General features: G+C 38.6%; 1 protein-coding gene across 2 annotated transcripts in view; it reads left to right on the top strand.

Moving 5' to 3' along the window:
* sorcs3 (sortilin related VPS10 domain containing receptor 3) overlaps nt 1-22,894 on the top strand; it is a 204,037-nt gene that overhangs the window by 106,806 nt on the left and 74,337 nt on the right. For both annotated transcript variants that reach the window (XM_035402854.1, XM_035402855.1), the window contains exon 3: nt 17,898-17,997. In XM_035402854.1, coding sequence (XP_035258745.1) covers nt 17,898-17,997 — 100 coding nt within the window. The remainder of the gene's footprint in view (nt 1-17,897; nt 17,998-22,894) is intronic.

The following is a 22,894-nucleotide window of genomic DNA, read 5'->3' as shown; positions in this document are numbered from 1 at the left end:
TAAAAGACCTGAAACATATCATTTTGCATTTGTATTATTGTATGTGTGATATTTACCTTGATTTTTAATACATTTTAAATGGTTTATCTGAAGTTTTCCAAGCTACCAATGGCTTCAATTAGGGTTAAGGGCCCAAATTAGGGTTAGGGTTAGGAAAACGGTAAGTCTGAGGGTAAAGGCAAGTTCACGGCTGTGTTCAGCAGCTTGAATAATGGTTAGGAGACAGGTTTGTTAATGATTTTGAATGAGTCAAATATTTTCTACTGTAGCATGGGTACCTATGGCCATTAAACAATTAGCAATATATAAAAAATTTTTTCAAGAAAAAATCTTTTTAAAAGACCTGAAACATATCATTTTTCATTTGTATTATTGTATGTGTGATATTTACCTTGATTTTTAATTCATTTTAAATGGTTTATCTGAAGTTTTCCAATCTACCAATGGCTTCAATTAGGGTTAAGGGCCCAAATTAGGGTTAGGGTTAGGAAAACGGTAAGTCTGAGGGTAAAGGCAAGTTCACGGCTGTGTTCAGCAGCTTGAATAATGGTTAGGAGACAGGTTTGTTAATGATTTTGAATGAGTCAAATATTTTCTACTGTAGCATGGGTACCTATGGCCATTAAACAATTAGCAATATATAAAAAATTTTTTCAAGAAAAAATCTTTTTAAAAGACCTGAAACATATCATTTTGCATTTGTATTATTGTATGTGTGATATTTACCTTGATTTTTAATTCATTTTAAATGGTTTATCTGAAGTTTTCCAATCTACCAATGGCTTCAATTAGGGTTAAGGGCCCAAATTAGGGTTAGGGTTAGGAAAACGGTAAGTCTGAGGGTAAAGGCAAGTTCACGGCTGTGTTCAGCAGCTTGAATAATGGTTAGGAGACAGGTTTGTTAATGATTTTGAATGAGTCAAATATTTTCTACTGTAGCATGGGTACCTATGGCCATTAAACAATTAGCAATATATAAAAAATTTTTTCAAGAAAAAATCTTTTTAAAAGACCTGAAACATATCATTTTGCATTTGTATTATTGTATGTGTGATATTTACCTTGATTTTTAATACATTTTAAATGGTTTATCTGAAGTTTTCCAAGCTACCAATGGCTTCAATTAGGGTTAAGGGCCCAAATTAGGGTTAGGGTTAGGAAAACGGTAAGTCTGAGGGTAAAGGCAAGTTCACGGCTGTGTTCAGCAGCTTGAATAATGGTTAGGAGACAGGTTTGTTAATGATTTTGAATGAGTCAAATATTTTCTACTGTAGCATGGGTACCTATGGCCATTGAAGATGTGCAATATATTCATATTTTTCAAGAAATAAAAATCTTTTTAAAAGACCTGAAACATATCATTTTTCATTTGTATTATTGTATGTGTGATATTTACCTTGATTTTTAATAAATTTTAAATGGTTTATCTGAAGTTTTCCAAGCTACCAATGGCTTCAATTAGGGTTAAGGGCCCAAATTAGGGTTAGGGTTAGGAAAACGGTAGGTCTGATGGTAAAGGCAAGTTCACGGCTGTGTTCAGCAGCTTGAATAATGGTTAGGAGACAGGTTTGTTAATGATTTTGAATGAGTCAAATATTTTCTACTGTAGCATGGGTACCTATGGCCATTAAAAAATTAGCAATATATAAAAAAAAATTTTCACGGAAGAAATCTTTTTAAAAGGCCTGAAACATATCATTTTGCATTTGTATTATTGTATGTGTGATATTTACCTTGATTTTTAATACATTTTAAATGGTTTATCTGAAGTTTTCCAAGCTACCAATGGCTTCAATTAGGGTTAAGGGCCCAAATTAGGGTTAGGGTTAGTAAAACGGTAAGTCTGAGGCTAAAGGCAAGTTCACGGCTGTGTTCAGCAGCTTGAATAATGGTTAGGAGACAGGTTTGTTAATGATTTTGAATGAGTCAAATATTTTCTACTGTAGCATGGGTACCTATGGCCATTAAAAAATTAGCAATATATAAAAAATTTTTCAAGGATTAAATCTTTTTAAAAGACCTGAAACATATCATTTTGCATTTGTATTATTGTATGTGTGATATTTACCTTGATTTTTAATTCATTTTAAATGGTTTATCTGAAGTTTTCCAAGCTACCAAAGGATTCAATTAGGGTTAAGGGCCCAAATTAGGGTTAGGGTTAGGAAAACGATAAGTCTGAGGGTAAAGGCATGTTCACGGCTGTATTCAGCAGCTTGAATAATGGTTAGGAGACAGGTTTGTTAATGATTTTGAATGAGTCAAATATTTTCTACTGTAGCATGAGTACCTATGGCCATTGAAGATGTGCAATATATTCATATTTCTTCAAGAAATAAAAATCTTTTTAAAAGACCTGAAACATATCATTTTGCATTTGTATTATTGTATGTGTGATATTTACCTTGATTTTTAATAAATTTTAAATGGTTTATCTGAAGTTTTCCAAGCTACCAATGGCTTCAATTAGGGTTAAGGGCCCAAATTAGGGTTAGGGTTAGGAAAACGGTAGGTCTGAGGGTAAAGGCAAGTTCACGGCTGTGTTCAGCAGCTTGAATAATGGTTAGGAGACAGGTTTGTTAATGATTTTGAATGAGTCAAATATTTTCTACTGTAGCATGGGTACCTATGGCCATTAAACAATTAGCAATATATAAAAAATTTTTCAAGGAAAAAATCTTTTTAAAAGACCTGAAACATATCATTTTTCATTTGTATTATTGTATGTGTGGTATTTACCTTGATTTTTAATACATTTTAAATGGTTTATCTGAAGTTTTCCAAGCTACCAAAGGATTCAATTAGGGTTAAGAGCCCAAATTAGGGTTAGGGTTAGGAAAACGATAAGTCTGAGGGTAAAGGCAAGTTCACGGCTGTATTCAGCAGCTTGAATAATGGTTAGGAGACAGGTTTTTTAATGATTTTGAATGAGTCAAATATTTTCTACTGTAGCATGAGTACCTATGGCCATTGAAGACGTGCAATATATTCATATTTCTTCAAGAAATAAATTTTTTTTTAAAAGACCTGAAACATATCATTTTGCATTTGTATTATTGTATGTGTGATATTTACCTTGATTTTTAATGAATTTTAAATGGTTTATCTGAAGTTTTCCAATCTACCAATGGCTTCAATTAGGGTTAAGGGCCCAAATTAGGGTTAGGGTTAGGAAAACGGTAAGTCTGAGGGTAAAGGCAAGTTCACGGCTGTGTTCAGCAGCTTGAATAATGGTTAGGAGACAGGTTTGTTAATGATTTTGAATGAGTCAAATATTTTCTACTGTAGCATGGGTACCTATGGCCATTAAAAAATTAGCAATATATAAAAAAATTTTCAAGGATTAAATCTTTTTAAAAGACCTGAAACATATCATTTTGCATTTGTATTATTGTATGTGTGATATTTACCTTGATTTTTAATACATTTTAAATGGTTTATCTGAAGTTTTCCAAGCTACCAATGGCTTCAATTAGGGTTAAGGGCCCAAATTAGGGTTAGGGTTAGGAAAACGGTAAGTCTGAGGGTAAAGGCAAGTTCACGGCTGTGTTCAGCAGCTTGAATAATGGTTAGGAGACAGGTTTGTTAATGATTTTGAATGAGTCAAATATTTTCTACTGTAGCATGGGTACCTATGGCCATTAAACAATTAGCAATATATAAAAAATTTTTTCAAGAAAAAATCTTTTTAAAAGACCTGAAACATATCATTTTTCATTTGTATTATTGTATGTGTGATATTTACCTTGATTTTTAATTCATTTTAAATGGTTTATCTGAAGTTTTCCAATCTACCAATGGCTTCAATTAGGGTTAAGGGCCCAAATTAGGGTTAGGGTTAGGAAAACGGTAAGTCTGAGGGTAAAGGCAAGTTCACGGCTGTGTTCAGCAGCTTGAATAATGGTTAGGAGACAGGTTTGTTAATGATTTTGAATGAGTCAAATATTTTCTACTGTAGCATGGGTACCTATGGCCATTAAACAATTAGCAATATATAAAAAATTTTTTCAAGAAAAAATCTTTTTAAAAGACCTGAAACATATCATTTTGCATTTGTATTATTGTATGTGTGATATTTACCTTGATTTTTAATACATTTTAAATGGTTTATCTGAAGTTTTCCAAGCTACCAATGGCTTCAATTAGGGTTAAGGGCCCAAATTAGAGTTAGGGTTAGGAAAACGGTAAGTCTGAGGGTAAAGGCAAGTTCACGGCTGTGTTCAGCAGCTTGAATAATGGTTAGGAGACAGGTTTGTTAATGATTTTGAATGAGTCAAATATTTTCTACTGTAGCATGGGTACCTATGGCCATTAAACAATTAGCAATATATAAAAAAAATTTTCAAGAAAAAATCTTTTTAAAAGACCTGAAACATATCATTTTTCATTTGTATTATTGTATGTGTGATATTTACCTTGATTTTTAATTCATTTTAAATGGTTTATCTGAAGTTTTCCAATCTACCAATGGCTTCAATTAGGGTTAAGGGCCCAAATTAGGGTTAGGGTTAGGAAAACGGTAAGTCTGAGGGTAAAGGCAAGTTCACGGCTGTGTTCAGCAGCTTGAATAATGGTTAGGAGACAGGTTTGTTAATGATTTTGAATGAGTCAAATATTTTCTACTGTAGCATGGGTACCTATGGCCATTAAACAATTAGCAATATATAAAAAAATTTTTCAAGAAAAAATCTTTTTAAAAGACCTGAAACATATCATTTTGCATTTGTATTATTGTATGTGTGATATTTACCTTGATTTTTAATACATTTTAAATGGTTTATCTGAAGTTTTCCAAGCTACCAATGGCTTCAATTAGGGTTAAGGGCCCAAATTAGGGTTAGGGTTAGGAAAACGGTAAGTCTGAGGGTAAAGGCAAGTTCACGGCTGTGTTCAGCAGCTTGAATAATGGTTAGGAGACAGGTTTGTTAATGATTTTGAATGAGTCAAATATTTTCTACTGTAGCATGGGTACCTATGGCCATTAAACAATTAGCAATATATAAAAAAAATTTTCAAGAAAAAATCTTTTTAAAAGACCTGAAACATATCATTTTTCATTTGTATTATTGTATGTGTGATATTTACCTTGATTTTTAATGAATTTTAAATGGTTTATCTGAAGTTTTCCAATCTACCAATGGCTTCAATTAGGGTTAAGGGCCCAAATTAGGGTTAGGGTTAGGAAAACGGTAAGTCTGAGGCTAAAGGCAAGTTCACGGCTGTATTCAGCAGCTTGAATAATGGTTAGGAGACAGGTTTGTTAATGATTTTGAATGAGTCAAATATTTTCTACTGTAGCATGGGTACCTATGGCCATTAAACAATTAGCAATATATAAAAAAAATTTTCAAGAAAAAATCTTTTTAAAAGACCTGAAACATATCATTTTTCATTTGTATTATTGTATGTGTGATATTTACCTTGATTTTTAATGAATTTTAAATGGTTTATCTGAAGTTTTCCAATCTACCAATGGCTTCAATTAGGGTTAAGGGCCCAAATTAGGGTTAGGGTTAGGAAAACGGTAAGTCTGAGGGTAAAGGCAAGTTCACGGCTGTGTTCAGCAGCTTGAATAATGGTTAGGAGACAGGTTTGTTAATGATTTTGAATGAGTCAAATATTTTCTACTGTAGCATGGGTACCTATGGCCATTAAACAATTAGCAATATATAAAAAATTTTTCAAGAAAAAATCTTTTTAAAAGACCTGAAACATATCATTTTTCATTTGTATTATTGTATGTGTGATATTTACCTTGATTTTTAATGAATTTTAAATGGTTTATCTGAAGTTTTCCAATCTACCAATGGCTTCAATTAGGGTTAAGGGCCCAAATTAGGGTTAGGGTTAGGAAAACGGTAAGTCTGAGGGTAAAGGCAAGTTCACGGCTGTGTTCAGCAGCTTGAACAATGGTTAGGAGACAGGTTTGTTAATGATTTTGAATGAGTCAAATATTTTCTACTGTAGCATGGGTACCTATGGCCATTAAACAATTAGCAATATATAAAAAAATTTTTCAAGAAAAAATCTTTTTAAAAGACCTGAAACATATCATTTTTCATTTGTATTATTGTATGTGTGATATTTACCTTGATTTTTAATACATTTTAAATGGCTTATCTGAAGTTTTCCAATCTACCAATGGCTTCAATTAGGGTTAAGGGCCCAAATTAGGGTTAGGGTTAGGAAAACGGTAAGTCTGAGGGTAAAGGCAAGTTCACGGCTGTGTTCAGCAGCTTGAATAATGGTTAGGAGACAGGTTTGTTAATGATTTTGAATGAGTCAAATATTTTCTACTGTACCATGGGTACCTATGGCCATTAAACAATTAGCAATATATAAAAAAAATTTTCAAGAAAAAATCTTTTTAAAAGACCTGAAACATATCATTTTGCATTTGTATTATTGTATGTGTGATATTTACCTTGATTTTTAATGAATTTTAAATGGTTTATCTGAAGTTTTCCAATCTACCAATGGCTTCAATTAGGGTTAAGGGCCCAAATTAGGGTTAGGGTTAGGAAAACGGTAAGTCTGAGGGTAAAGGCAAGTTCACGGCTGTGTTCAGCAGCTTGAATAATGGTTAGGAGACAGGTTTGTTAATGATTTTGAATGAGTCAAATATTTTCTACTGTAGCATGGGTACCTATGGCCATTAAACAATTAGCAATATATAAAAAAAATTTTCAAGAAAAAATCTTTTTAAAAGACCTGAAACATATCATTTTTCATTTGTATTATTGTATGTGTGATATTTACCTTGATTTTTAATACATTTTAAATGGCTTATCTGAAGTTTTCCAATCTACCAATGGCTTCAATTAGGGTTAAGGGCCCAAATTAGGGTTAGGGTTAGGAAAACGGTAAGTCTGAGGGTAAAGGCAAGTTCACGGCTGTGTTCAGCAGCTTGAATAATGGTTAGGAGACAGGTTTGTTAATGATTTTGAATGAGTCAAATATTTTCTACTGTAGCATGGGTACCTATGGCCATTAAACAATTAGCAATATATAAAAAAAATTTTCAAGAAAAAATCTTTTTAAAAGACCTGAAACTTATCATTTTTCATTTGTATTATTGTATGTGTGATATTTACCTTGATTTTTAATGAATTTTTAATGGTTTATCTGAAGTTTTCCAATCTACCAATGGCTTCAATTAGGGTTAAGGGCCCAAATTAGGGTTAGGGTTAGGAAAACGGTAAGTCTGAGGGTAAAGGCAAGTTCACGGCTGTGTTCAGCAGCTTGAATAATGGTTAGGAGACAGGTTTGTTAATGATTTTGAATGAGTCAAATATTTTCTACTGTAGCATGGGTACCTATGGCCATTAAACAATTAGCAATATATAAAAAATTTTTTCAAGAAAAAATCTTTTTAAAAGACCTGAAACATATCATTTTGCATTTGTATTATTGTATGTGTGATATTTACCTTGATTTTTAATACATTTTAAATGGTTTATCTGAAGTTTTCCAAGCTACCAAAGGATTCAATTAGGGTTAAGAGCCCAAATTAGGGTTAGGGTTAGGAAAACGATAAGTCTGAGGGTAAAGGCAAGTTCACGGCTGTATTCAGCAGCTTGAATAATGGTTAGGAGACAGGTTTGTTAATGATTTTGAATGAGTCAAATATTTTCTACTGTAGCATGAGTACCTATGGCCATTGAAGACGTGCAATATATTCATATTTCTTCAAGAAATAAAAATTTTTTTAAAAGACCTGATACATATCATTTTTCATTTGTATTATTGTATGTGTGATATTTACCTTGATTTTTAATGAATTTTAAATGGTTTATCTGAAGTTTTCCAATCTACCAATGGCTTCAATTAGGGTTAAGGGCCCAAATTAGGGTTAGGGTTAGGAAAACGGTAAGTCTGAGGGTAACGGCAAGTTCACGGCTGTGTTCAGCAGCTTGAATAATGGTTAGGAGACAGGTTTGTTAATGATTTTGAATGAGTCAAATATTTTCTACTGTAGCATGGGTACCTATGGTCATTAAACAATTAGCAATATATTAAAAAAAATTTTCAAGAAAAAATCTTTTTAAAAGACCTGAAACATATCATTTTTCATTTGTATTATTGTATGTGTGATATTTACCTTGATTTTTAATACATTTTAAATGGTTTATCTGAAGTTTTCCAAGCTACCAAAGGATTCAATTAGGGTTAAGAGCCCAAATTAGGGTTAGGGTTAGGAAAACGATAAGTCTGAGGGTAAAGGCAAGTTCACGGCTGTATTCAGCAGCTTAAATAATGGTTAGGAGACAGGTTTGTTAATGATTTTGAATGAGTCAAATATTTTCTACTGTAGCATGAGTACCTATGGCCATTGAAGACGTGCAATATATTCATATTTCTTCAAGAAATAAAATTTTTTTTAAAAGACCTGAAACATATCATTTTTCATTTGTATTATTGTATGTGTGATATTTACCTTGATTTTTAATGAATTTTAAATGGTTTATCTGAAGTTTTCCAATCTACCAATGGCTTCAATTAGGGTTAAGGGCCCAAATTTGGGTTAGGGTGAGGAAAACGGTAAGTCTGAGGGTAACGGCAAGTTCACGGCTGTGTTCAGCAGCTTGAATAATGGTTAGGAGACAGGTTTGTTAATGATTTTGAATGAGTCAAATATTTTCTACTGTAGCATGGGTACCTATGGTCATTAAACAATTAGCAATATATTAAAAAAAATTTTCAAGAAAAAATCTTTTTAAAAGACCTGAAACATATCATTTTTCATTTGTATTATTGTATGTGTGATATTTACCTTGATTTTTAATACATTTTAAATGGTTTATCTGATGTTTTCCAAGCTACCAATGGCTTCAATTAGGGTTAAGGGCCCAAATTAGGGTTAGGGTTAGGAAAACGGTAAGTCTGAGGCTAAAGGCAAGTTCACGGCTGTATTCAGCAGCTTAAATAATGGTTAGGAGACAGGTTTGTTAATGATTTTGAATGAGTCAAATATTTTCTACTGTAGCATGAGTACCTATGGCCATTGAAGACGTGCAATATATTCATATTTCTTCAAGAAATAAAATTTTTTTTAAAAGACCTGAAACATATCATTTTTCATTTGTATTATTGTATGTGTGATATTTACCTTGATTTTTAATGAATTTTAAATGGTTTATCTGAAGTTTTCCAATCTACCAATGGCTTCAATTAGGGTTAAGGGCCCAAATTTGGGTTAGGGTTAGGAAAACGGTAAGTCTGAGGGTAACGGCAAGTTCACGGCTGTGTTCAGCAGCTTGAATAATGGTTAGGAGACAGGTTTGTTAATGATTTTGAATGAGTCAAATATTTTCTACTGTAGCATGGGTACCTATGGTCATTAAACAATTAGCAATATATTAAAAAAAATTTTCAAGAAAAAATCTTTTTAAAAGACCTGAAACATATCATTTTTCATTTGTATTATTGTATGTGTGATATTTACCTTGATTTTTAATACATTTTAAATGGTTTATCTGATGTTTTCCAAGCTACCAATGGCTTCAATTAGGGTTAAGGGCCCAAATTAGGGTTAGGGTTAGGAAAACGGTAAGTCTGAGGCTAAAGGCAAGTTCACGGCTGTGTTCAGCAGCTTGAATAATGATTAGAAGACAGGTTTGTTAATGATTTTGAATGAGTCAAATATTTTCTACTGTAGCATGGGTACCTATGGCCATTAAAAATTAGCAATATATAAAAAAATTTTCAAGGAAAAAATCTTTTTAAAAGACCTGAAACATATCATTTTGCATTTGTATTATTGTATGTGTGATATTTACCTTGATTTTTAATACATTTTAAATGGTTTATCTGAAGTTTTCCAAGCTACCAAAGGATTCAATTAGGGTTAAGAGCCCAAATTAGGGTTAGGGTTAGGAAAACGATAAGTCTGAGGGTAAAGGCAAGTTCACGGCTGTATTCAGCAGCTTGAATAATGGTTAGGAGACAGGTTTGTTAATGATTTTGAATGAGTCAAATATTTTCTACTGTAGCATGAGTACCTATGGTCATTAAACAATTAGCAATATATAAAAAAAAATTTTCAAGAAAAAATCTTTTTAAAAGACCTGAAACATATCATTTTGCATTTGTATTATTGTATGTGTGATATTTACCTTGATTTTTAATAAATTTTAAATGGTTTATCTGAAGTTTTCCAAGCTACCAATGGCTTCAATTAGGGTTAAGGGCCCAAATTAGGGTTAGGGTTAGGAAAACGGTAGGTCTGAGGGTAAAGGCAAGTTCACGGATGTGTTCAGCAGCTTGAATAATGGTTAGGAGACAGGTTTGTTAATGATTTTGAATGAGTCAAATATTTTCTACTGTAGCATGGGTACCTATGGCCATTAAAAAATTAGCAATATATAAAAAAAAATTTTCACGGAAGAAATCTTTTTAAAAGGCCTGAAACATATCATTTTTCATTTGTATTATTGTATGTGTGATATTTACCTTGATTTTTAATACATTTTAAATGGTTTATCTGAAGTTTTCCAAGCTACCAATGTCTTCAATTAGGGTTAAGGGCCCAAATTAGGGTTAGGGTTAGGAAAACGGTAAGTCTGAGGCTAAAGGCAAGTTCACGGCTGTGTTCAGCAGCTTGAATAATGGTTAGGAGACAGGTTTGTTAATGATTTTGAATGAGTCAAATATTTTCTACTGTAGCATGGGTACCTACGGTCATTGAAGACGTGCAATATATTCATATTTCTTCAAGAAATAAAAATGTTTTTAAAATCCATTTTACTTTGTTAACAATTATGGATATGACATTTCTCCTCCCATAAATAATTTTTTCCACTTTATTGAGACCGGGGGAAAGCATAGAGGGTTGTGGATAGAGATGAGATCACAGTGCAGAAAGTGGTGTGGCCGGGATTCATATACTGCATGTCATCTTCCCTACAGACTGCGCCTTATGGCAGCGTTTCCGGTGTGCTGCGGCACTCTGGTGTGCCGTCAGGCGAGGGCTGGTGTGCCGTGTGAAAAATACTTTAAAAAATTTTAACGTTCAAATGAATTTAAAACAAACTTAAATGAACAAATCCCATTCACAAAAGCCAAAATAAACGTCATTAAAATACATATCGCTTAATTAAAACCCCAAAAAGAACAGTTAGGCCTACAGTTGGCATGTCACATCAATGTCAGTGCATCGCTTGCAGGGTGTTTATTTTTTATTTTTTATGCTTCTGAGAGTGGTGTGACATGAGATTCTGTAAATTTGGGAAGAGTGCTGCGGAAGGAAAAAGGTTGGGAAACGCTGCATTATGGTCTGTCCGGTCTACAGCTACTGTAGCTTTAAGCCAACTGCAGGAATGCATGTGAAATAACATCAAGCTCATTCTCATTATAGTGAGGCTGTTACAGTACTTTAAAGAAAAAAAAATAACATGTTTGTGTGAGCTCTAGGTGCAAACGTATTACTGATTAATGAGGCAATTGTTGGGAGAAAATACATTTAAATGGAAATGCTAAAAATGAATTAAGGTACATATGCTATGCATGGTTGATAGGAAATAACTTTTTTTTTTTTTTTACAAACTCATCTTTTGGGACATTGCCCTTGAGTTTTGCCCTGGTGTAACCCGTTGCCCTTTCGTCCAAATCCATTCCTTTTTCCATAAGAGGGGTGCAATCATATCGAAATCTCATTGCTAGTTCACCTGTTATGCCCCCGTTCCCCCTCGACTGGGCACTCACAGAGTCCCAGTTACCCAGTGTTCTTATCCCGCTGCAGATTTAGCCCAGCCTCCTATCCCGACCATTCTCCTTATGTAAGTGGGGTGGGGGTGTGGGGTGGGGGGGGGGGGTTTGAGGAAGATTGCTTTTGTCATTCTCCGTAGTTCTGGCCAGCACAAAAGCACAGACCAGACGGTGGAGCAGAAAATGTCAAGATTTCCTGCGAGCGCACTTTCTCCTTTGGCTTCTGACTCCGAGGGTCTGTCTTAAGTACCGTGGAAGTAAGTGGAGAGGCATCAGTCACTCAGGGATGTGCGTTAGAAGCCCTGGGCTCGTTCTCTCTTACCTCAGGGGTTCAGGCTAGGGAGTCCTTTCTGAGGATGGTGCAGGTGTAGTTTCAGGTAAGTGATTTTTTCTTTTTTTTTTGTTAATCTCTTCCTGACACCAAGCATACACTCTCCCACCCCCCCCCACCCCCTCCCAGTTTGTCCTGCTGTTATCTACAGAAAGCACAAACATGCTTCCATACGGGCTGGTCAGCAGCCAGGCCGAAGCAGATGCAAAGACCTTTGTGGAGGCTCTGGAAAGATCTGAACCTTTTCTTTGGGATGAGGGGAGATGAGCAAACCCAGAACATTCTTCTCAGATGTGTAAACACCCAAATGCTTCAGGTGGTGTCCTGTGTGTGTGTGCGTGTGTGCAAGCGACTAAAGTGATTTGGTCTGAATTCCCGTCAGTTTCTTTGAAGTCGTGTGTTACTGTCGTGCACCCCCCCCCCCACCCCCTTGCCTGATCTACACATTTCCAGCACACAAGCACTACATTGTTCTGCTTTAGTGCCAGCCATCTGGCATCGCCTCACTAAAACCCCTGATGTGATTTTTTTTTTTCTGGCCACTGGCTTTTTTTTATTTTTTATTGTTCATTTGATGCTCACACAGAAACACGCCTGCTTTTCCACATTTTCATTTTGGAATGAAAAACTGGGTTTCGTTATTTATTTATTTTACACCTGTTATTAATTTATTTGTTTATTATCCTTTATTTATACAGGGTATGGTTGACTGAGCACACATGCTCCTTTACAGAAACACCCTGCTAATGCCCCCCCCCCCCCAGTAGCCTCTCCAATTCACAAACTATGCTGCACCCATATATGTGCACCCTAATATACACCCCCTGCTGCCAGCTCAGGAGAGTGACGACAGCTTGCGGTTCTCCTCTGAAACGTGCTCCAGCTGCTTCCTCTCACACAAGCCGCACATGTGCGGAGCGGGGGGTGGGGGGGGGTCGGAGGAGACCCAACCGTACGCGTGCGCACGCGCAGAGAGAGCGAGCTGCGGGCGTGCCCAGACGAGCTAACAGGCGCCATGCCGACACCGCTATCTCCCCGCGCCCGCATCCCTCCCGCGCTCCCCTGGGGGGCGACGCGAAGCCAAGCGTGCGCCGCCCCTGCTGGTCTGGCGCCGGTGCGGTCCGGGTTCGGCCCGGGTCCGCGGTGTTCAGTCACTCGCCGCGAGCGCCGCTTCGGACCGAGCGGGCTGCCCAGCAGCCCCGGCGTGACGAATCTAATTAACTTTTTCTTGTTTCTGTGTTTCTAAAGGTCTCACAACATATTGTCACATTTATTCACATGCTAAAATTCAATAAATATTCATACGACAACCAGTTCAGCGAGCAATCTTATTGGGCCATATTGCATAATTTTCAAGAGGTTAACATTGTCTCAGCCAGAGACTTGTCTTACAAATTAAAATGTTCAACAATCTGGACTATATCAGTATTTTTTTTTTTTTTTTATAGTTACATTGTCCCTGTCCCACACACAATTCTCAAAATCACACAAGAACAAAACAACAGATGTTTGGACCCGGAAGGTTAAGCGTGATCTACGCGGACACGACCAGTTTAGAAAATTAAATGATTAAAACAAGTATGAAGACATCCCCTGTCACGGAAAAAACGAGCTCATTATTTGGAAGAGATGGTGCATTGTGGTAATCGTATGCTAATTGTGAGCACAGCTCTCTTTCCCAGCTGCTTCCTGTGCATTTTTCATTTTCTTGTTTCAGGGAAAGTACCATTTAAAAAATAAGAAAGTCCACCATAGCTCTGTGCGGGTTATTGCTTATGGATGTATATCTGAAATTTGCCGTCGCTCAGAAGCAAAAAAAAAAAGAAAAAAACTGAAAACTGCATGCAGTAGATGATGTACCGCTCAATAGCCAGATTAGGTCATATCGCTATGGCGATGGACATAATGGCGGTTGAAGAGCGTAGTCCCATCTCCCCTAGGGACTGAGCCCATCATGTTCATACGTTATCTAGATTGGCCCGTGCTTCTTCGTCTTAACTTTCTCTTAATGTCCTTTGGAAATTGAACTCTCTGAACGCGGTCCCTTTGCTCTCTGGTATCACGGCGCGTAATCACTGTGACCGTATCGCCGGCACTCCAAGAACGAGCGAGAATGAGAAAATTCTCACTGTAATGTCGGAGAAATCCATCGCACGGTGTAAGTTACGGAGGCAAAAGAAAAAAGAAAAAGAGAAAAGAAAAAGAAAGACAGCCTGCTATAAAACAGGAATTCCTGTGATTGTTCTCTGTCTTAAATGAACTTGTGGCCTGGAACAGCTCCACACTTTGGATGCTCATATTGACTTCCAGTGTTATCTGGTATTCTTTGACATTTGGACTGCAAATGGCACACAATTTTTTTTTTTTTTTTTAAAGACAGCTTATGAGGTGTAATTACCAAACGGTGGAGGTGGATTGATACTACAGTACAGATCTGTGGTACAGAAATAATAGTAATGTCTCCCTGGACTATGTTGGCTAACAGCTCATTTCCACAACTGAATTATTTAGTGTGAAGATATATGGGCAGCCATGTTCTTTTTTTTTGAGTCTGCAACATTTTTCCTTCAACCTAATTATATTAACAGCATGAGTTATTATTTTAGAGCTAGTCCCAAGATATTATTCAGCAGTGGATAGATGTGACTTGGTTGCAAATGTTAATGGTAAAGCTCAGGTTTTTTTGGGGGGGGTGGGGGGGGACTGGGGGGTATGGCTGGCTTAATACTAGATTGTGTGATTTCTGTCCATTAATACAGGAGAAATTGAGTGAAATTTCCCTCATCGCCATGGGAGAAGGCGGCACAAAATCCACCACCTGAACTCAACTGTCCCAGATACACATGCAATATACCGTGCTATTCTATTTAAACATGGGGGAGACTGATTAAGCCTCAGAAGTGGTGCTGAGGATGATCCAGTGCCAGACTGAAAGTGTAGTGCAGTGTAGTATAATGAGTAAGAAGCTGGTCTGGTAACCTAAAGGTCACTGGTTGATTCCAAGGCTGGACACTGGCGTTGAACCCTTGAGCAAGGAACTTACTCTGCATTGCTTCATGATATATCCTGCTGTATAAATGAATGCAGTGTAAATGCTATGTTAAAAAAAAAGGTTGTATAAGTTGCTCTGGATAAGAGTGTCTGCTATATGCTCGTAACGTAATGAAAGAGAAAGGTTTGTAATTTGCCATAAGTGCTGTGGATTGTTTATTAACACTGAGTGACGCTGTACCGTCTCATTTGAAAGATGCCAATATCCCCATGGCGACACAGGGAAATAGTTTTTCAGTTTGTTCAGAGGGAAGACCTCCCCTTGTACTGGCCCACAAAAACCCTTATACCTACTTTCCCTGGGTAGTCTCCCATACAGGCACTAATGAAGCCAACACACCTCAGTTTCAGTCACTGGGGGAGGGGGGGGGGGGGGGTGGGGGCGAGGGTATGTCTACTGGCAAATGATATATCACACACTGTCACGCCAGTATGCATGTAGGAATGAAAGCATTTCTGTGTTCTTGAAACTTTTCCGAAACTAATAAAATCAAATGCACTCTAATTAACTGCTGTGAAGTCAGCAGGTATCTGACGGACAACGGGTTAAGTAATGAGACTTCAGGCCGTGTGAATCGCTCGCCATGTTCCGGATTGTGAGGCTCGGCGTGGAGAAATGGGGGGAGTGTTTGTTAGAGATTTTAATTCTCAGTGGCTGTCCATAAAATGAGAGAAGCCATTAAAACGGAATCACTTGGCAGTTTTGATTTACCAAGTTTGCCCTTGCATTTGTGTCCTGCAGTAATTTCAGTTTTTTTTTTACATTTATTTTTATATTTCATTTGAAAATTGCATTGTAAAAATAACAAGGCTCTATTATGTTTGGGCATATGTTCCTTGGCTTAAGCCTACAATTAACATTAGTTTTGGTGTGTGAATCGTTGTTGAATCATCAGTTTGACAATCAATTTTTTTTCCCTCCCTCTGACTCAATGTTCATGAATTTGTTATTGTCAACACAAAAATATCTGTCAACAGGACTTGTTGACACCTATAATCTAGTGACTGGAAGGGTACCTCATTTTAAGTTACTTTCACTCTCTCCGTCTGCCATAATTTAGTTCTCAAATTTACTGTGAAATGAATGCACAACGGCCTGAGATGCTTTCAGCTTTCAGGGCCGGATTGGTTTCAAGGATGTACCCTAGGCCTGCTTTGCATTCTAAAATATGACAAGACATGAAAAGAAGTTTATGCAGAAGTATGATGGGTGGAAAGTAAAAAAAAATTAATATCTGCTGAAATTATCAAGAGTCGTACCCTCTGAATTCTAAGTGATTCATCGTGTCATGGTGCTTGTTTTTTGCGTCTCTGTTTGTAGCTCACTAACAGGCTGGTGGTCTGATACAGTGTGGTTGTATGTATCGTGCCAGCTAGACGCAGTTCATGACTTTGGTGAGCAAGCGCAGAGAAGTTCTGACAGTTGCAATATAGTCAGGACTTTCGTTAACAACTCAAGAACTGGGTACCATGTTGATGCCTACTAAGCCCATATATGGTGTATTTAGTAACTTTGTTCATGCAATTCCTGCTGTCTGACCTGGTCTACAAATGTATGCTGCCAACTTGACTGAAGTCATTTGCTTTGCTAGTTTGCTCTAGTAAACACATTTGGTAAAACTGTGTGAGCAAATTCCGGTAAAAACTAAATTGTAGCTATTCATGCAGCTTGAGGAGAACAACATGATTTTTTTTGTAAGGTATGTTGTTTTCTCCCGACAGCTGTTTAGGGAAATAATGTTGCACAGGGCACATGCAGTCTGTTGATTACACAGAGCCCTGAGCCCTCCTGACGTTTGAAGGTGTGCTAGCTGAAATAGTCTTTGAGGGCTGGTTGCACCTGCAGAGCAAGTAGCTATGTCCTGCAGGTGCGACCAAGCACCACTGCCAAATTCCTTCCAACTGGTGTAGCTGGGATTATGTTTATTGGCCCTGGATATTTGAATTAATGTGTTCTATATATTTAATGTGTTTGCATGCAAGAGGACATAATATTAATAATAGCATTCAATAACATTAGAAAAAAGATGTAAAACATGCCCACGCACACACACACACACACACACGCACATGCACACGCACACGCACACGCACTCACACACCCTTTGTCAAAAAGTTGTTCCAACACAACATGCACAAATGCCAATATCAGCAAGGGTTTCTACTTGTTTTCGTGAAAATGATGTTTTCAGATTTTAAAGCACAGCCCGATGAATTAATGTGTTTTCTGTTTTACATTCATGAGATCTGCCTGTTTCTTCTGTGATTTGAAGTATGCACATAAATCCCTACATGCTCACCAGTGTCCTCTGTGCTCTGCTGAAGACTTGGGAGGTTTTACACTTGTAGATCCTTCACAACTTTCAGGTAGCTTAGCTGAGCTAATTACAGGCCTTGTGTTTGAGTGGTTTCTTGGTCTTCCTCAGACTTAAGCTGAGGTTCTTAACTCAAACCCCCGCCCCCCTTGGGCCACTGCAGCACATTAGACCTGTAGGCCGTTGGGGGTGGGGAGCGGTAACAAAATAATGTCACGTATATATTTCTGGTTAAAATCCCTGTTTCATCTGCAGTCTGTCCATCCATCCATTATCTATACCGAATTACCCTGAGCAGGGTCGCGCGGGGGGGGGGGGGGGGGCGGTTGGGGTGCTGGAGCCTATCCCAGCATGCATTGGGCGACAGGCAGGAACACAGCCCTGACAGGCCGCCTGTCTATCGCAGAGCCTCATCTGCAGTGTTTACGTTAAAAAGAAGAGAAGAGAATGATTAATGAACACAGCAGTAACCACAGATTTATTTCCGTTTGCAGGTCGACGGATTATGGAACCACCTATGAGAAACTGAACGACAAAGTGGGGTTAAAGAGAGTGTTGAGCTACCTGTATGTGTGCCCAACAAACAAGAAAAAGGTGAGCCACTTCTCCCTATTTATTATGATGTGCTAATTGAAAATAATGTGACAGAAACACACAATCACTGATGTAATCAAACATGTATACTTGGCAGTGCATATATATATAATAATAAAATCTGAAATTAAATCTCTGTAATGAAAATATGCATGGAAATATTCTATAAAAATCTCACACAACTCACAAACACTCACAAAATGATTTACATTACAATTTGAACAGCTTTCATATTTTATGATATTTTCTATAATCAGTACATTTTCCATGAAAATGTAAGATGTCTAAAAAACCATCTACTAAGCAATATAACATAATATTGAGGTCTGAGCACAAAAAATACTGACCCAGTAATTTTTTTACATTTCTATACCATTTACATTCCACAAAATGGTTCTGCTGTGCAAATCCAATCTGTTCCTCAGATAATCTAAACACTGTGCGATGCTCAATTTTTAATGCGTAATTCTATATTAAAATCTAATGCTTGCTCTGTCAGTTTCAGACAGAATGTTTCCATGTGTGAATATTAACATGTCAGTTAAAGGTGCATGTCTTTTTTTGATGGTCCTGTCATCTTGACAAGCTTGTAAAATGCACCTCTGGGCTGAAGTGTTATTATTAAAACTATACTGCCCATTTCTCTGTTCGTATCCCACAATGCTTTGCCAGCCTCAGTGTCACATGAACAGATCTCCCAAGGATCTTTTTTTAAACCTATAATGGGAACTAAGCAGGGTGCTTACTGCTGTCTTGCAGATGATTTCTCCTGGCAATAAAGTCATTATACCTCCAGATACACCTCTCTATATGAGAGTCTTCAGCACTATGTAGTCAGTGGGTCCTTGATTCATTGTAGTTTTTGTAGCTTTTCGTCCAAATCCATTTCTTGCTTCTTTGCATTTTTTTCTTTTCTGGCAGACATGCAGATAGAAAGACAAACACATTGGAGCGGTTGCATGTCCTTGGCACCACCTTGCCTTGGCAGAAGTGGAAGTCTGATTAAGGACTTTCCAATAACTGCCGGAGTCAGTGCCTGTTGATCATGAGTATTGGCAGCGCCGGCTCCAGCATATGTTATGCGGAGTTCCTATCTGCGGTTCTGACCGCCGATATGGTAATGCGTTCTAACAATAGCACGCGGAGTAGTCGGATGAGCAGAAGAGGGCGATGTCGTGGTGCGTTGAGCGTGACACCTCCGTATGGTTGTTGTCAGACGTGTTCGCGCTGTGCGTAGCGTAGCTCCTGTGCTTATCCATGAGGGAGCGCTCTGTGTGTGTGTTTTTTCGCGACGCTCCTTTCACGCTTGTCCCGGTGCAGCTGCTTGGCACGCTTCGGCGCGTCCTCGCGCGTGATTGGTCCGGAAGCCTCGGAGGCTTTTTCGGCGCTGCCGGAGGTTCCGCCGAGCCTCGCGGCTGAGCGGACCGCGGTGGGGATGCCCGCGCGGCCACGCTGGCTTAAAGAGAAACGTAGTTATGGAGACTTCAGCCGCCGCCGTGCTCATCGGCTAATAGGTTTTGGGCCCAGGGCCGGCCTCAGGATTTTGGTGTCCCTAAACAAGTCTTATGCACTGTTCTGTTGCCGTTCCATTTTCAGTTTATACCGCTAGTTCCGCGATAGGGCATGAATAACGTAAATACGAAAATAACGTTATTTACCTTAGATAAACAGTGGATCGTGTGCCCCCCACCACCCCCACCCCCCCCAGCGGTTGTGGCCCTAAACAACCGCATAGAGCACGGGCCACGGGCCGGCCCTGTTTGGGCCTTAGGTTCCACCAGCGCCAGGTTTATCCGCCCGGCACGGCAGAGTCCGTCCGCAGCGTCTCCAGATCCGCCCCGTTTTCCGACTCGCTCTTAATTACCGTGCGCGATTTACCGTGAATTGCCCCGGCCTGTCGTCTTCGTTTTGGATTCCAGCCGGTTGGAAAATCCAGACGATCGTACCTCAGAGAGGCGTAAACAAAGCCCGGTCCTCAGGGAGGAGCCGCAGTCCAGCGGAGTCTGTAAGTCCTGCATAATTGCCAGCGTGTCAATACTCTGGCTGATAAGGGGGAATGAGTCTAAGACAGCGTATATCCCCATGATAACTATCAGCTGAGGGGGGAAAAGTCAAATTGAGGATGGCGCTTCGTGATTTATTTTCTCTTCAAGGTCTGCGGTTATTCAGTTCTGACTACCTTATCGTATTTTGAGTCACACCACAAATTTCCTGATAAATAAATAATAAAACTAGATATATACATTTGAAGACAGATAAATGAAATGTATTGCACTTCCTCTCTAAATCTTGTGTGGTTGTTGCTCCTATTTCACATTAGATTTCCTGATTATCCGCGGGTTCCCAGGGTGTGGGTAGGCCTGATTGCATTACATATCTATGGAACCCAATTCAAGGTATCTTATTCCACCTTCAAACTCCCCCATTCCACCTAATGGACTCCCTCATTTAACTGACAGAACTTCTGTTCCACCAACTAAGTTCAAAACTCCCTCATTCTGCCGATATAACTCCCTCCTTCCAGAAACTAAAATCCCTCGTTCCGCTCTCCACCTTCGAAAAACTCCCTCGTTCCAGTGTTAAGCTTCAGAGCTCCCTGAGTCCACATTTAATGGAGGTATTTGGATGAGACTTGAGCAGAATTATTGCAGGTGGCTCAAGGTAAAATACAGTGTATTGAATTTTAAAGCTGCTACAACAATTCTTAAGGGCTGTTGCTGCACTTTAACCACTGTCTTTCTTATTTCATTACCACCGCTTCTGTTCAGAAATGGCGACGATACAACCTGGAGTTATATTAAATACTGATTATGACAGAATCTGCGCAAATTAAGTTCTGTCAATAGGAAGGTTTATGTGGTGACGGCATTACATTTTAAGAAGCTTATGCCAGAATCTCATTGAAAAGAATTGTGTAAGTAGTTTTGCTGATTGAAAACGCTCACAGTACAGTGTGAACATTGTACTCTACGGATGCTAATGAATTAGGCTCCAAACCCTTATTCCCACAGCGTGCAGGAAATGCCGCCGTGGCCTATGCATGGTAAATTGTGGTCACTCACTCACGGACGACCTTTGAGGGACGTTTTGTGGGACGCGCGCGCAAGTGGTGCCAGCTAAAATGTGTCTGCGGAAGTGAGCTGCGCTGTGGGTCTGGACGGTTCCCTGCTTGTTGTAGTAGCTGGCCCATTATGGGGAGCTAAATTTCAAGTCATATATCAATAAATTAGACTTGGCCGGCTTTCTGGTTTTTGGTTTTACCCCCTCTCAGCTTGCAGCCTTCAGTGATCTTTCTGCTTACTCTACATTTTTTCTCCCAAAACTCATCCTCCGTCCCCTCTCTCTCTCTCCCTCTCTCTCTGTTCTAATAGCCCTGCCTCTTTAAATACCCCCCTGGGTCACTAGCGAACCAATGAACCGGGATCAGCTAATTCATCCCTGGTGTTCCATACATCTACAATTTTGTACGAGCAGCCGGGACGTACTCAGGGTCAACAAGCAGGACACCCCTATTTAACAGTGTGCTTATTGCTTATAATAGAGCTGGGTTTTTTCTTTTTTTTTTTTTAGTTATGCTGTTATGTTATGTTATTATTTTAATCACACTCCACCAGCAGACACCACGTGCGTTTGTGATGCCTCTCCTGATGTCCTCTCAGCTGGACGGGCACACGGGGAGTGGGGGTGGGGGGGGGGGGTGTTGACAGTGCTCTGTGTTTTGGGGACTCCAGCGGCACATTGGCTTGCCAACAATGCTTTTTTCTGTGAGGCCCTAGCCCCTCCACTGTCTGAAGCTGCTGTTTATGAATTCTGTACCAATTTACTTGGTTTTTTAATGCTTACTTGCCTCTGCATAAAAGAAGAAAGAAAATGCCATCAAAATTGTAATTTTGTCTTGTTACTGTAACAGATTCCTAAAATAAAATGAGATACAGCCACATTTCAAATGGTAACTTTCAGTAATTTGTTTAAAAGTAGAATAGTAAATACTAAATGTACCTAAAATAAACTAACATGACTTTATGCTGTTTAATAATTTGCAGGCCTCTTGAAAGACTGTTTTTGGCACAGCTTACAGCTGCACAAAGCCAAAATGAAACAAATGATTAATTCCAACCAGCACATTGATATAATTTAATTTGATCACTGAAATTTGTAGTTTACTGGTATAAAACGGAACATTTTATGCACCTTTGGGAGGTACGACATATGACAGGGTCTGTTGTTGACAGTAACCTGGTGAAGTACGGGTTTCAGCGGATACAAGTCTGTGGATGTACGGGGTCTTCTGAGCAGCCAGGGTGTTGGACTGTTCCTTTTTTTTTTTTTTTTTGGCTAAGAGCTCAGTTCTGCTCTTTCGTCTTCAATGACCATCAATCCTCTTCTGCGGCACTGCAAAAACAAGCCCTTGGATCCGATCCCAGATCCCAGTGCTGCAGCAGAGTTACGGCGTGTGGTGGTAGATCAACACCCCGTCCCCCAACCGACGTGTCTGGCCATTCCACGCAACGGACTTCTGAGCAACGGCCTGCTTAGCCACACACACACCAGTGCATTTACGTAAGACCGCTTTGGAATGGAGATGCTTTTTTTTTTCATACATTTGCTTACAACAGGCGCACACGAGGCGGAAATTCGATTTTGTAATTGCGGGCTTCGAGCGATATAGAGAAGTCAATTATTTTTAATGTTGTTTCTAATAGTTTTTAATACAGTGTATGAACGGGTGCTTCTTTTCTCTGGGCGTGTGTTAGAGAGTACCACCGTTAGTCTTGTGAGATTCCGACGGTCTGATGTCCCTGTTCTTTCATTTCATGAGCGCTGGAAATATCCTCCCTCGAAGGGCATCCCTGTGCGTTCGGGGCATTTGAGTGTACATGTTAATAGTGGAATTTGC

The sequence above is a fragment of the Anguilla anguilla genome, chromosome 2 (genome assembly GCF_013347855.1).
Source record: "Anguilla anguilla isolate fAngAng1 chromosome 2, fAngAng1.pri, whole genome shotgun sequence".
In the NCBI taxonomy this organism is placed as follows: Eukaryota; Metazoa; Chordata; class Actinopteri; order Anguilliformes; family Anguillidae; genus Anguilla; species Anguilla anguilla.
The sequence above is the reverse complement of the archived record's forward strand: the minus strand, read 5'-3'. Positions and strand labels throughout refer to the sequence as shown.